This window comes from Gopherus evgoodei, chromosome 20, assembly GCF_007399415.2.
Source record: "Gopherus evgoodei ecotype Sinaloan lineage chromosome 20, rGopEvg1_v1.p, whole genome shotgun sequence".
NCBI lineage: Eukaryota > Metazoa > Chordata > Testudines > Testudinidae > Gopherus > Gopherus evgoodei.
In genome coordinates, this window is record NC_044341.1 from 9,112,344 (window position 1) to 9,127,620 (window position 15,277).

The window sequence follows — 15,277 nt, forward strand, 5'->3', positions numbered from 1 at the left end:
GTTCGGGCAATTCCTTATCAAATATTATTTATAAACATAAATGTACAGCAGAAGGTCTCTGGTCAGGAAAGATTAAAAGTAAATTTCCGATTTCACAATCCTTGTATATCTCTCTTTGTGTGTATTTTCAGTGATTACATGCACAGAAAAATGTAAAGCTGAATTACTTTTTTATCTGGAATGCAGATTAGTATTTTTATCCTTTACCAGATTTCAAGTAGATATTCCAGGCACTCTTTCTAATGGAACAGTTGGGATGTGAACCTATTCTTTGTATAAAGCCTTTATTAAATACATCTTGTATTTTGGTTCTACAGATTACATGTTTTAAGAAGAAATTAACTTTTAGATGAAAAGTACTAATATGCTATAGTTTGAGCCACTGGTAACTTCAAAGCAAACTCTTACCTTGGCAAAAAGGTTAAACAATGGTTTATTTGTACATCTCAGTGGTGACACTTTTCAAACTTGTATGTTTCAGTTCTGCTGTGAGAAATCATAATTCCATAAGATTTGTGTTACAGCGTCACAATACTTTGTTTGAGAAAACTAGAATATACATGCTACTTTTTTTTGCAGAATAAATATAAAATTGAAAAAGTTATGAATGTTTATACTGTTTGGGAAGGGAAAAGGAGATTTTATTTTGGAAAAAAAATAGGTATTTATTACAGTGAATTTTGAAGATGTAATTCCTGAGCATGGTCCTCTGTATCTGTCAATATAAAAATGTCATACAGTACCCCTGTCATGTAGTATGTGGACTATACTTAATAAGGATACTTATATTTTTGTTCGGTATCATAGGTGTGCAATGGTGCTTTATAGGAAAATAAAAATGACAGATTCTTGCTTGCAACCTAAATTACACATAAAATAGCAAGGGATGACAAAGGATAGGGAAGAGAGGGTATGGCGGGACAAGGGTTACACACTGGAATATCAGGAGGTATGTTTACTGTGTTTCGTTTTTCTTTTTCTTAATGTGTAAAAAAACTTGGGCCTTGGGAAGGTTGGGGAGTTACAGTTGAAATTCTTTTTTTTTTTAAATGCTTCTCCTTATCTTAGGTTGGAACAAGATATTAAAAAGTTAAAGGCTGACCTGCAGGCAAGCAGGCAAACTGAACAGGAGCTACGTAGTCAGATCAGTTCTCTGACTAGCACGGAGCGGGGAATTCGATCTGAAATTGGACAGCTCCGACAAGAAAATGAGCTGCTTCAGAACAAGTATGTTTTGCTACAGAACTGTGTATAGACTGTGAACTGAGCAAATGCAGCAAGTTTTGTTTTATTAAAGACTGGCAGCATACTAACCTGGATACTGGGGCAAATCCTATTTACCTTACTTTCTCACTGGTGGTCCCATGGTTCATATATGATTCAGAATAAGGCAAGCGAGATTTGTCCCTTTTTATCTTCAAGGCATCTGATTAAATAATCATCGCCCAATTTTATTAGTAAATGGAAATGTGGCTTTCCAAATGTAGCCTAATCATTTTCAATTCTAGTTAAAGGTGACACATTTCTAAAACTCTGTAAACTCTCTATCAAAACTTTTTCCTCAGTGACATTGGTAACTTGGCTTCCTTGTTGTGCCCCCTCATGTTAGAATAGTCTTTCAACATAAAGTAAGGTTGTGGGGGAGGGTTGGTGTTTTTATTTAAAAAACACGGTCAACCAAGAAGTCAAGTTTTTATGCTGTTCAAAATTGGCCATCATATGAACATTTCTTGCCCTCGCTTTAAAGGGTATTTCAAGCTCTTTGCAAGCAATATAGGTTACTTGAGTTTTCTAAAGAATTAAAGAGCTTAATTTTGCCTTCACCATTGAAAATATATGTACAAAAATGTCTTAGGAGATTGCCTTAAAGGTCATACAACTCATTTTACTTCCTCTTTTGTAGTAGTCTTAGAAGTCTGAACATTTTTCCATGCAGATGATAGTTATTTATCAAATAAGAATCCCCCACCCCCTGTCCCAGTGGTGATGAAATCAAACAGACCTTTTTCTTCCTTGATTTTTGTACTGGTGGTATTGGTCCAATCATGTATCTATTCAAGTCAATGGAAATTTTGTCATTGACGAGTTTGGCGGCAGCAACCCTTTTATTGAAATAGTAATAACAACCAAATACATGGTTTACGCTTTCAGCATCCCACTATAAAAATTATTCCAGCACTCCTGCCAATAGGAGTTTAGGATGCTCAGGATCTGCCAACAGACACAGAGCACCCCTGAGATAGGGCCCAATGTATGCTGCTGCAGAGACCATGGAGACCATTCTCAGCACTGTGGTGTTGCCTTGTGAATCTTCAGGTGTTGTTTCATTACATTTTGGTAAAGAGCTATATTGTTTTTAAAAGACGATTTGAAGTCTGGAGAGCACTGTCCAGTAGGTCCAGAAAGACAAATTTGTGGCCTAAACTTTGGAAGAATCTTTTCACACTTTAAAAGAAAAAAGGGTTAGAAGTTATTAAAAAAGCATATACCTGTTACTCCTCAGATTACATAATACCGTACAAATGAAACAAAAAGACAAGCAAACCATCAGCCAGTTGGAGAAAAAACTGAAAGCAGAGCAAGAGGCACGAGCCTTTGTAGAAAAACAGTTGATGGAGGAAAAGAAAAGAAAGAAGTTGGAAGAAGCAACTGCTGCACGTGCTGTTGCATTTGCTGCTGCTACCAGGTACTTACCTTTATTTTATTCTCTGGGCTTGTCTCCACTTCCTGTGGATCCACGCTGCGGTGATTAATCCATCTAGTGAAGACCCACTCAATCGACTACAGATCGCTCTCCCATTGACTCCGGTACACCACCGGAACGAGAAGCATAAGGTAAGTCAACGGGAGAAACCCAGCACAGTGTAGACACTGCAATAATTCGACGTAAGGTATGTTGAATGCAGCTACATTATTCGCGTAGCTGGAGTTGCATAACTTAGGTTGACTTAGCCTCGTAGTGTAGACCTGCCCTACCTTTTTGCTTTAATAGCCTTTCCTTTGGGATTGTAGAAACTGAAAAGGCTTTCGATCATTATCTATTCCATTTGCAAAAGCAAGGTGTTGTCCTTTGACAGACAGTCAGACAGATATTAAAGGGACACCATCAACTTAAAGATCTCATTTTGTGTGCTTTTTTTCAGCAGTGACTAAAGTTAAAAATAATGTCTAAGGCCCCAATCCTGCTACTGGTTTGCACAGCAGATCCCTGGAGCATGAAATCAGTGAGCCTCTGTGTAGACACAGGTGTCCACCCATGTAGAGCGACTTGCAAGATTGGGGCCAAAGATTCCTACAATTGCAAGATTAAAGAGCAAAATATTTTCCCTGATTTATTCTTTTTATTTATGTGGTGTATTGAACAGCACTCGTGTCTGAGCATTTTTACAGTTTCCTCTGAATATACAGTTTGCCCTGTCAGTTGTGGGCCCTTTCACACAGCACAAGGGGAGAGAAATACATAATTAAAAATAGGAAAATGTGATATCACAGAAGATGGCCAGGGGACTTGGCATGTGGAATGACGGATGTAAAAACTGATTTTTTTAGCTATTTTTAAATGGACCAGATTTCTTGCTGATGGTGCCCTTTTAAGTTGCAAAACATAACAAACTTGCTATCTTATCGCTATATTTTCTTTGTTTGAAGGGAATATATTTTTAGGATTTATATATAGTTTGAGAGGAAGAATATTTGTTTTTGTAAGTTGATTCTGAAAATAATTAAAATATTTTAAGTAAACTCCACTGTGTTTTCACTTTTTTTGATCTTAGTATATTTTAATATAACTCTTACATGAGCTTTGGTTTGTATTTAAAAAGTAATTTACATATTGTCCTTTGGCATATGTTAATAGAGTGTTTAATTGGGAAATAGTTTGCTTTTTTTCTGAAGGTAAAAAAACAGAGCAAAGGGAATTGTGGCACACATTCAAGAAAGCACCATTGGTCAGAAGTTCAGTGGTGCTCTACTTGTGCTCCTGTTAGTTTTTTGAAGAACTATCTTGCTAAATAGAAGCTGGCCTCTAGCTTGTTAAATGTCCAAGAAAAGTTTGGTGTGAATAGGGTGATTCCCAAAGCAATTGACTGTAATTGCATGGGCTACTCCATCTTCATTTAAAATATAGAAAATGTGTTGTGTAGTGATCTGTCATGGAGGGATGGGTGAGTGGGAGAAAAGAACTGGTAGTTTATTGGCAGATTCTTTGAGATGAGCTAAAAATAAATCTTTGATCACTTGGGACTTCTGCTCTCCGAGTTGGTGGCAATTGAGTGAGAGTCACTGAGATAATGCACTTAGTCTCTAAGGGCCTGATCCTGTAGGGCCCACTAAAGGATTTACATGTTCAGCACTGGATTATGTTGTCAAGGGAGATGCTGTCAGTATCATATAACCATTTGCTGCCATGAAATGGTATTGATAGCATCTCTGAGAGCGGCCACCTGGTCTACTCCTTCCAGGCTACCTGCAAGAAGAATCCCGAAGTTAGTGAAATGTTTCAGGGCAACTGGGTATACCTGAAAGATCATTGATACAAGCGACTTTTTAGAGGCAAAAGGCAAATCTGGGGATCTTCACAAGATGAGTTTTGCCTTTAATTTAAATTTCTGGTACTGACATGAGCTACTAGCACAAAATTATTCGTTTGTACCATAAAACAGAATCATAAATTTCAGCAACTGTGTTTTGTATCATTCTGGTAACTATTCAGTAGACATGTCTTAGTGAATTCAAGTGTCTAGAAATAAATTACTTTGTGTGCTGTATAAGCATATGAAAATGGGTATCGTTAAAATCCTTCTCCTGATAACTTAAGACTTTCATCCCTAACACAAAGCTAACGTTTTAATGGGTGAAATAAAATTTTAAGACAAAGCAGTTATATTAGCATCCTCTATGTAATTTTTCTTCACCCATACTAGGAAACAACCTTTAAAGTCTACATTTTTCATGATTCTAGAGAATTAATCAAAATATCTAAGGCTTGAAAATGAGCCCTGTTAATGATATATTGTAGAATATAGTTGAGTTATAGCTGTTGCCACTGAAACGCCTTTCTTCTTTTCTACATAAAGGGGGAATTTGCAGGGAGCTGACTTAGATATTTGATTCTCCTCCCACACAAAACCAATCATGGTATAGAATCTTAGTTTATTTAATTTTTTTTGCATAAAAGCAGTGGGAGGAAGTAGGAAATGTTTTCTCGTGTAGTTCTGGGTGTTGAGTCTTAGCACCCACGTATAGTAAATTCACAAGATGGTGAATCCTGATAATGTATATGCTTTACATTGATCAGGTTCATGCAGAGTCATTGTACTATTTGTGTTATGTGCATCCCTAAAAAACAAAGGCCCTACCTGTTCTGTATGGATATTAAAGACACTAAATTGCTTTTTATATGAATCAAAGTTTGACCCAGCAACCTTGGACAAAATTTCTTCTCTACCTCAGAACTCCATTGTTGTACCCAAGGTGCCATGCTCTGGCTGATTACCATTCTTCATCCCAGAGGCAGCTGCATTCTGGTGATGCTATAGATAAATAGTTGGAAAGCATTTGGGGATTCTTCAAAATGCATAAACATAGGATGTCTTTAATCCATTAAGCCCTCAAATATCTGAAATACTAATTCCTTCTGTTTCTTTTCTACATGGCTCTCATATGTCCCAGACTTCCTAATGTTTTTTCCATCCTTTTGTCTTAACTTCATGAGGGAAATTCTTTCATTTAAAAAATCCCATTATTCTCTTTTCTCATTTTATTCAGCAATATTCATAGTAACTTGACTGATCTGAATCTTTCAGGGACAATAACAGAAGAGTCATTTTTGTTTCACTCCCTTTTCTGATAACACTTCCTTCACAGAGGAGAATGCACTGAAACTTTACGGAATCGTATCAGAGAGCTGGAGACAGAATGCAAGAAGCTAACAATTGACATAAAGCTGAAAGAAGACCAGATACGAGAACTAGAAATGAAAGTTCAGGTAATGAGAAGGCACTCAGGGCTCAGACCTGCAATGTGTTGAGTGCGTCAACCCTCAGTTAAGTTGATGGACCTTCCTAGGGACTTTCAGCATCTTGCACAATTTTTTCGTGCACGTCTGACATTAGGGTTTGGGGTGAGGAAGATTGATAGTTTCTTACATCCTCACCACCTTGTTATTTTGTTGTAGGTTTTTTTCCCCCTAAACTAGCTGATCCAGATAAGTTAACTCAGAATTCTAACCCTGCATGCCCCTATGTAGGAACACATTGCCAGCCCAGAAACCCTTGTAAGAGTCCTCTTCCCTGATGAGGAATAAGGGTCTTACTAACATAAAATAACTTTTGGTAAAAGTGGAAAAGTTAAAAGGAACAGATTGAAAGCAACTCAATTTTAAAAAATTTTGAAAGCAGAGTCTGAGGCTAAATCTGTTCCTGAACCTATCTGGTATTTCTGTTTTGCAGTCAATGGTTTCCCATTTTTAAAATGTTTTCGTCTCCCCTGTCACTGCTTGAAAGCCCCACGCAAACAAAAATGGAGTATAGAGGGGAAGCAGTGAAACTTCACTGATTAGACACAGTACAGCCAAAGTAAAACTAAAATAATCTTTTTCTTTCATTTTTGTTATGCTCATTTGTCTTGCTTGTAACAAGAGTAGGTAAAGTTCAAATGAGTGTGATTTTTCTTTTTCTTTAAAACATGCTTCTAAGGACAGTCAGATAGTGAACTGAGAATTTGTATGTCAGATCCTTAACTTTGATACGTGGATATTTTTTTACTGTGTACTGTTTTCTGACACATTTTTAAATCTTCATGATCTGAGAGTTTGTACAAATAGCGCATATGTCCCAGCTTTCCATGGGATTGCCAAAATAGGTATTCTGAAAACAAGTATAGTCTGTTTTCCAAGAATGTTTGTTTTGAAAATAGGTTGTCATTACCAATCATGACTGTGGGGGTTTTTTTTGCATTTTTCAAACTGGTACTTCTATGTAAGTTTTGTTGTCTCATTAATACCTTTTCTGCAGAGCCTTTCTCCACTATATTTTATTTTACTCATTTCTCTGTTTAAAAATACTAGTTTTTAATATTTTTTTTAAATTGTGAAATATTAATATTTGTATTTCCAGCCTTATTGGGTGACTGTCTTTGTGCAAAGTAATTTATTTTTTTCTTTTTATTGAGTTATGGATTTGTGGAATAGTTAGCCCAGAACACTCCCCAGCTGAATTTAGAAATGTGGTTACATCTTGGTTCTTCCTGAGCAACTATAATAGCTCAGTGTTTCACATTTACTCATTGTCACTTTAAACCAGTGGTTTTCAACCTTTTCAGACGACTGTACCCCTTTCAGGAGTCTGATTTGTCTTATACCCCCAGATTTCACCTCACTTAAAAACAACTTGCTTACAAAATCAGATATAAAAATATAAAAGTGTAACAGCACACTATTAGGGGAAAATTGCTTACCTTCTCATTTTTACCATATAATTATGAAACAAATCAATTGGAATATAAATATTGTACTTACATTTCAGTGTATAGTATACAGAGCAGTATAAACAAGTTATTGTCTGTATAAAATTTTAGTTTGTACTTGCTTTGCTTGTCAATTGTAAAACTGGGCAAATATCTAGATGAGTTGATGTACCCCCTGGAAGATCTCTGTGTACAGAACCACTGCTTTAAACCATATACAGTTGTAGTATAAATGGACAACAAAAGACCTGCTCCATCAGTTAAGATAACAATCTAAAGTTCTTTATGTAAAATTCAGTGTTGGGGGTTCTGTTTCCCCATCCCAAACATCAGTTGTTCATGTTCCACAGTGAGCAACTCATACTTCCCCCGCTGGCACTCCAAGGGTGGTGATGAGCTCCAGAGAGAGCAAGGGTTGCGCTAACATAGAGCTGAGGGGTTGGGTGCGGCAAGTAAATGGGTTTTTCTCTCATCCTTCCATTATGTTTGTACAGTGTTATTATTCACTTGTACAAAGCCATGTGTAATTAAGGGTACTATAATATCACATGCAATCATTAACTACCGTTTGACAGCATACTAGGCCCAGTGGTGTGCTGAGGGGAAAAAAGAAAGACCTGTCTGTGCCTCTCATGCTTAAAGTCAACATGAATAATATTTTTGTCTTAATTATGTCTGCAGGAGCTGCGGAAATACAAAGAAAATGAGAAGGATACTGAGGTGTTAATGTCAGCACTTTCAGCCATGCAAGATAAAACACAGCACTTAGAGAACAGCCTGAGTGCAGAGACAAGAATTAAGTTGGATCTGTTCTCTGCATTAGGAGATGCAAAACGGCAGCTTGAGATTGCCCAAGGTGAAATACAGTAGTTTTATTCACCTACTACTATTAACTGAAACAGTAGAAAATATACTGTAGGGATTACGGGATGGATTACATATCCTAGAGGATTCACTTAATTTCCCCTTACTGTTGAATCAAAGATAATAAAATCCTCTGTTAGTGATGATTGTTAGTTAGGAACGTATGCATTCAGATATCATACTGTAGAAATCTCTCTCTAACTAGAGCAACAGCAAGCTTTAAAAAAAGTTATGTGCAGCGTAGTTGTAGTCATGTCAGTCCTAGGATACTAGAAAGACAAGGTGGGTGAGCTAATATCTTTTATTGGAGCAACTTCCATTGGTGAAAAACAGCAAAGAGTCCTGTGTCATTGGTGAGGGAGACAAACTTTCGAGCCCCACAGAGCTTTTTGAAAGAAGTCATTACCCAAACCTGAAGAAGAGCTCAGTGTGGCTCGAAAGCTTCTTCTCATGAACGGAAGTTGCTCCAGTGAAAGAGAGCTTGTCTACCTTCTGTCTTAAAAAAACAGAAAGTGTAAAAGGAATTTTGTCAAATACTTTAATACCCAGTTCTCACATCCTAATTACCATAATATTTTAATAACTGTGTGGCAAATATTCTCTAGATAGTTATTTAAAAAAGAAAAGGCCATCATGATATCTTGGAGGAGTGGGAAAGAACACAGACTTTTTAGAATGTGTGCACTGTTGTAGTCTGCCACTGCAGCCAGTAGAGGGAGCAAAACATTAACTAACCAACCCATTCCTAGACCTGTGCTAATATCTACTTGTCTCTACTGTGCAAACAAGGAAGAAAAATGAATAGGCTTTTCCATTTAATATTCATCAGAGCATCCTTGCAGAAGTTTACTTGCCTGCAGCAAAAATTTTTTCTTTTTTTTTCTTTTTTTTGTTACTAGTAAGGTAGATATTTGTTAGGTTTCTGTCATTGTGGAGTTATTTTTTTTGCCTGGGCTTATAGATAGTCAGAATGGTCTTGCAAGGATGCATAAACATATTCTACACTTAAAATAGGAAAAACAATACCTTCACATTCCTCAAAGGGACTTATAAAAATGGAAAGTGGAAACAGGAAAGTTTTTTAAATAAAAAGTAAAGTAGAGTCTTAATAGGTAGATACTCTTGTTCTGTCTGGATGCTAGTGAAGTGCAAACTGAGGACATGTGGACATCAAGATAATAACAGCGTTGGGCTGAAAGATTATTTCTGCTACTGAATTCTAATAGTTTAAACTCTGACAGTAGTTATGGAGGAGTACAAATCTACATTAACTTTTATTTCAATTGTAGTAAACCAGTATTTGTGTGGATTGCCAAGATGGTGTTAGAATTGTTTTGCTTGGTCAGTTTCTCTGTGTGTCAACACTACGAAATTAGGTCGAATTTATAGAAATCATTTTTATACAGTTGATTGTGTCCCCCCACCCCCCACAAAATGCTTTAAGTGCTTTAAGTTGGCAGACTGTGTCCACAGTACCGAGGCTAGTGTCGACTTCTGGAATGTTACACTGTGGGTAGCTGAGTAGCTATCCCACAGTCTCCACTGCTTATTGGGATTCTGGGTTGAGATCCCAATGCCTGATGGGGCAAAAACAGTGTCGCGAGTGGTTCTGGGTACATGTCATCAGGCCGCCCCTCCCTTCCTCCATCCGTGAAAGCAACAGCAGACAATCGTTTCGCGCCTTTTTTCCTGGGTTACCTGAACAGATGCCATACCACGGCAAGCATGGAGCCCGCTCAGGTCACCGTATGTCTCCTGGGTGCTAGCAGACATGGGACTGCATTGCTACACAGCAGCAGTTCATTGCCTTTTGGCGGTAGACGGTGCATTACGATTGGTAACCATCATCCTCCTATTCCTGGATGCTCTTTTAGCCGACCTCAGTGAGATCAGTCAGGGGCACCTGGGCAGACATGAGAGTGACTCAGCCAGGTCATTCCCATCTTCTCTTGAGCACTCAGGAGATGACGATGGCTTGCAGTCATACTGCACTGTCTGCTGCCAGCCTAAGATGTAAAAGATAGATAGATCAAAACAAGAAACTGACCTGATTTGTTTTGTGAAATCAGCAGCCTGCTAAACCCAAAGTTTTAAGTTCTATCCTTGAGGGGGCCATTCTGTGTGACAGTTGTTTGTGTTTCTCCTTGATGTAAAGCCACTCCTTTTGTTGATTTTAATTCCCTGTAAGCCACGTCGTCAGTCGCCCCTCCCTCCGTCAGAGCAACAGCAGACAATTGTTTCACGCAAAATCAGGCGAGGAGGCTACGGCAGCGCGGTGACGAGAGGGACATGGTCATGGACTTCTCGCAAAGTACGGGCCGGGCAACGTGCCCTGGCAATGTGCACATCATGCTGATGAGCTCGCAAACACGCTGGCCAAACAGGAAATGAAATTCAAAAGTTTGTGGACCTTTTCCTGTCTACCTGGCCAGTGCATCGGAGTTGAGCACTGTCCAGAGTGGTCACAATGGAGCACTCTGGGATAGCTCCCGGAGGCCAATACCGTCAAATTGTGTCCGCACTATCCCAAATTTGACCCGGCAAGGCCAATTTCAGCGCTAATCCCCTCGTCGGAGGTGGAGTAAAGAAATAGATTTAAATATCCTTTTAAGTTGGAAAAAAAGGGCTTCATCATGTGGACGGGTCCAAGCTTAAATCGAGGTAACGTTGCTAAATTCGACCTAAAGTCGTAGTGTAGACCAGGCCTCTGTCTCAGCTTTTCTCAAACTGTAGTCGGGGGGGGACGGGGGACTACCAGTGCTAGATGAAAATATGCTGCTTGTTCTAAGTGACCCTCTTTGCTGTTTCAGGGCAAATCATTCAAAAAGACCAAGAAATCAAGGACCTAAAACAGAGGATAGCAGAAGTTATGGCTGTGATGCCCAGCATAACATACAATGCAGCCACCAGCACTCTGAGTCCTGTTTCCCCACATTACTCTTCCAAATTTGTGGAGACCAGCCCTTCTGGACTTGATCCCAATGCCTCCGTTTATCAACCCTTGAAAAAATGAATGCCAACTTTTTGCCCAACAATTTTGTCAGACCGAAGGCATCGCACAGGAGTATCTCTTGCAGTCAAGATGAAATTGTATTGTGTGCGACTGTATTTGTCATTTAAAACAGAAAGGGGGGAAAAAAAGAACATCAATATTTGACTAGAACTGCCCATCGGTTTTTCTTGTAAATTTTTAGAAAACCTCACGGAACTTTGCAATTTATTTTTCTTGGCCAATGCATTAAAAACAACTCTTGGTTTTCAAGTAGACGATTTTGCCTTTTTATGTACTCCTGCATGGTTTCCTCTTGAAAAACACAGGGATTTGCTTGATTCTGAACCCTTTCTTTTTTTATTTTTAAATAATCAAGCTAATATTGCAAATCAGAATCATAAGGGATAATGATGAAAATTCTTCACTTTTTAGAGTGAAAGGGTTTAAATAATCTAACAAAGCTTTGATTTATAGCTGTATTAAATAAAGGTATGTAATGTTACAGAAAATTTAATTACCCCTCAAAGGACCAAACAAATTTAAGAGGCATCATTTAAGGGAAAGAATAAGTAGCAAGAATAGATGATGTGATGGTGGTGGTTGTGTGAAATATAAATATTCCCATTGGTGGTTTTAGTCACTGAGAATTGCTAACAGTCTTGTTCACAGTGCCTTGGGAGAAGACATTTCAAGAGGAAACTTGATAGTTAAGCTATTTTTTCCCCCTTCACTGTCATCTAGCTTATATATCAAGCTCATTACAGAGTCTACTGCAAATTGTTCATGGTAATTTGGATGTTCATTACAAACCACGGTTACATCTTCTGTTTATTTGATACAAAATCAGCAGTGTTCTGTAACTTGCCTTGATTATAATGCATCAGAGAAGGCACAATATTAATATAGGAAGCGTTATTGTGAAGGCAGAATTGTGCAATGTATTGTATACAAGAGATTGCAAAGCAGGCTAATAAATTTGCAGTTCTGGGTTTTTTAATTTTATTCAGCTGTGATTTATATTTACAACATCTTGTATTTGACAATTTAAATGGAGTTGAATATTTCTCAGCTGTTGTGCCAAGGAGTTTTAAGAGTTTTTAAAAGCAACTCGTAAATTGCACAAAGATTTAAGTAAAAATGTATATTATACATTGGTAGAAAGTGTTTGCACTGGCAACTTCTGAAGTGTTTAAGATTGGGGAGGGTGGGGGGAGGAAGCAGAATTGTATTGGAAACTAGCAAAATTACAAACCAAACAACATGATTTTGCAAACCTGCAGTGGACTCTGGAAGGACAAAGTTCTTCTTTTAAAAAAAAATTAAAAAGAAAAAGGAAAGGTTTCATGTTAATTAGCATGTTTGCCTCATTTCATACATGAAGTAGGACAAGAAAATCAATCAAATAGAAGTATTAAAGATTCATCATTTTAATCACAGATATTGTTTTGGGATAAAACTTCTAGCTTTAGCCAGGTGTGCATGTTGCTGTCATTTGCATTTTGAATCATCTTGTGTAATTGTCACCATGAAAGTGTTACTCAGAAATGTCATAGGTTTTTCATCTTTGTGCAAAACATGAAATATTGTCACTGACTTTTTGTGTTGAGATTCCCCCATTTTGCTGCCTTTTTGGCACTACTTTCGTTAAATACTTGGTCTTGGCTGCATTATTTTTTTTCTGTGGGGTTTACAAAGAATAAACATTTTCTTGCAGATAAAAAAAACAGCAACTTTGCCTTTTTAACTGACCTGATTAGCCAGATCTGAGGAGTGCATTTTGTTTAAAGAGTTATCTAAAATTGGTAACTAATCTTTTTGCACATTATTTCTCTGCTACTCCAGGTAAGAATTCGTCTGGGCAGTATGACTTCACTCTTATGAAGCAGAAAGAAGAGCATATGTTTCTTATATCCTGATATTCTATATAAACCCAGCATGTCATTTCTGTGTTGAGGTCTTTATACCATTATCTCTAGAATCTTAACAACATGTTCTGTGAGGTTGAGTGGCAGATCCAAGCCTTTTCCTTCCCTGACATCAAACACATGGAGAAAAATTTGAAGTATAATCATTGTCCTTGTCTAGGACAAGATTTGAAAGACAACCAACCCTAGCGTTTGGCTGTATCTGCTTGAGGGGATTCCTTTGCTATTGGATCTTCAGTTGCTTTCACCCATAGACTAGCTTCTTGTATACTGAGACGTCTTCATCTGCCTTTGTTAGTTTATTAGGAAAGCCAGCTGTCAGTCAAGTACATCTTCTCCTTTTGGCTGCTGTTGTAGGTGGTCCTAGTTTGGAAATACTTCTTAGGCCCCTCAAACATTGGGCTCATGCTCTTGGTCCCATTTTGATTCTCAGCAGTTAGGTCTCCTCATAGAGACGTGCCTTGCTCCTTCACATTCTGCAATGCCAATACACCCCCCTTATTCTTGGGGGGAAATTCTGATCCACTTTCCTTTTCATATGATAGGGGATGTGTCATTCCTTTAGGGCTTTTTCTGCCAAAGTGTCTAAAGAAAAGAAGTTTATAAATAAACTCTAGGTAAAGTTGTGGTGATAAAAATCACATTGCACTGCATTGGATGTTGGATTCTCCACTGTCTCCCTCTGGATGATTGGGAAGGATAATTTGCATTGTTCCAATTACTTAAGAAAGGTGAAATTGTTTGCAGAAGTCTGCCAGCTATGTCATTTAACCAGGATAAGCAGTGTGAGTGGAATGAGATCATTTAAACAGTCAAAACTTACACTGACCAAACTTTGAGCTGTAAATATTTAATTGCTTGAAGTGGAGAATATCTTAATGGTTGATCATAAATTGTAAGACCAACGTGCTAATGTGCAATGGATTTAAGAAACCAAGACTAGAGAAGGGGCTTAGATTCTGACAAGTCAGCTGGAAATTGCATTTGGTAAATAAGTCTAAAGAGATCTGCTGAAGTAAAATGTAATATTTCTCCAAAACCACTAACCACTTCCAAACAAAACTTCACATGATTTGGTTTCCAAGTACAGGTAAAGAAAGAATCACTATCAACCTTATTTGTAACATTTAATTAAGTACTTCAGGATTGGATGAGCACCTCATTGATTGAATTTTTAAATTAAATCTGAACAAAATACATAATTTTATACTGTATATTGAAAGAAATTATCCTCCTTGATTCCTTGATGCCATTGCACTAATTTTATTAGGATAAATTATAGCTCCCTTTTTAAAACTCTCTTTTGGAATTAGGCATAGTGAATTCCAGTTTACTGCATTAAACAGCTTACCCTGAGAAATATGAGGAATAAAAGAGAACCACCGTTTATGGGCAGCTGAAAATGGGACTTAATTTGTGAACCTGGCAGTGTGGAACCTCAGTGTGTGGCTGCAAGCAAACGTCTATCCAACTTAATGTCGGTGCTTCATGAAAATATTTAATGTTAAACTGAGGTTTCTTCTGATGGTCAAAGCTGGTCGGAAAGTTGCTTAGTCTCTAACACTTAATGTGATTGGCCCCTTAGAATGCCCAGATCAATATCTAGGTACAAGACCGTTTTTAAAGCCAAAAGGACCATGCTTTCCAACCATGCCTCATTAAACTGCTTTCTTCAATGGGATTGTTGTTGACCATCTCTGGCAGCTGGCTCTTCTGTATTTGCTACTGTTGGTGAAAGGGGCTTTTGGCTTCAAGGTGATGAAAGTTGGGCTCATTCAGATCTCAGTTAGTAAAGAGTTCCCCAGAAGGCCTTCCACTGGCCTCGAAGTTTAACCCAAAGTTCCTGTACCCAATACTGTAGTGCCTTTTTATTATTATTGTTATTTTATTGTGATTACTATGGAGAATGAGACTTTCCAAGATTAGGACTAGCACCCTTAAACTTTGCAGGGAGTCACTATAGGGTGGGAGAGGTTCTTACACCAAAAAACCCCACCTCATTTGACATCACCCATACGGGCTTGCATACTGC

General features: G+C 37.9%; 1 protein-coding gene across 1 annotated transcript in view; it reads left to right on the plus strand.

The window, feature by feature from the left end:
- The window catches only part of MACO1 (macoilin 1), a 49,721-nt gene extending 37,404 nt beyond the window's left edge, over window positions 1-12,317 (plus strand). Inside the window, exons 7-11 of the mRNA XM_030538803.1 lie at window positions 1,069-1,227; window positions 2,504-2,686; window positions 5,866-5,986; window positions 8,146-8,320; window positions 11,139-12,317. Coding sequence (XP_030394663.1) covers window positions 1,069-1,227; window positions 2,504-2,686; window positions 5,866-5,986; window positions 8,146-8,320; window positions 11,139-11,341 — 841 coding nt within the window. The 3' untranslated portion in view covers window positions 11,342-12,317. The remainder of the gene's footprint in view (window positions 1-1,068; window positions 1,228-2,503; window positions 2,687-5,865; window positions 5,987-8,145; window positions 8,321-11,138) is intronic.
- The last annotated feature ends 2,960 nt before the right edge of the window (window positions 12,318-15,277 follow it).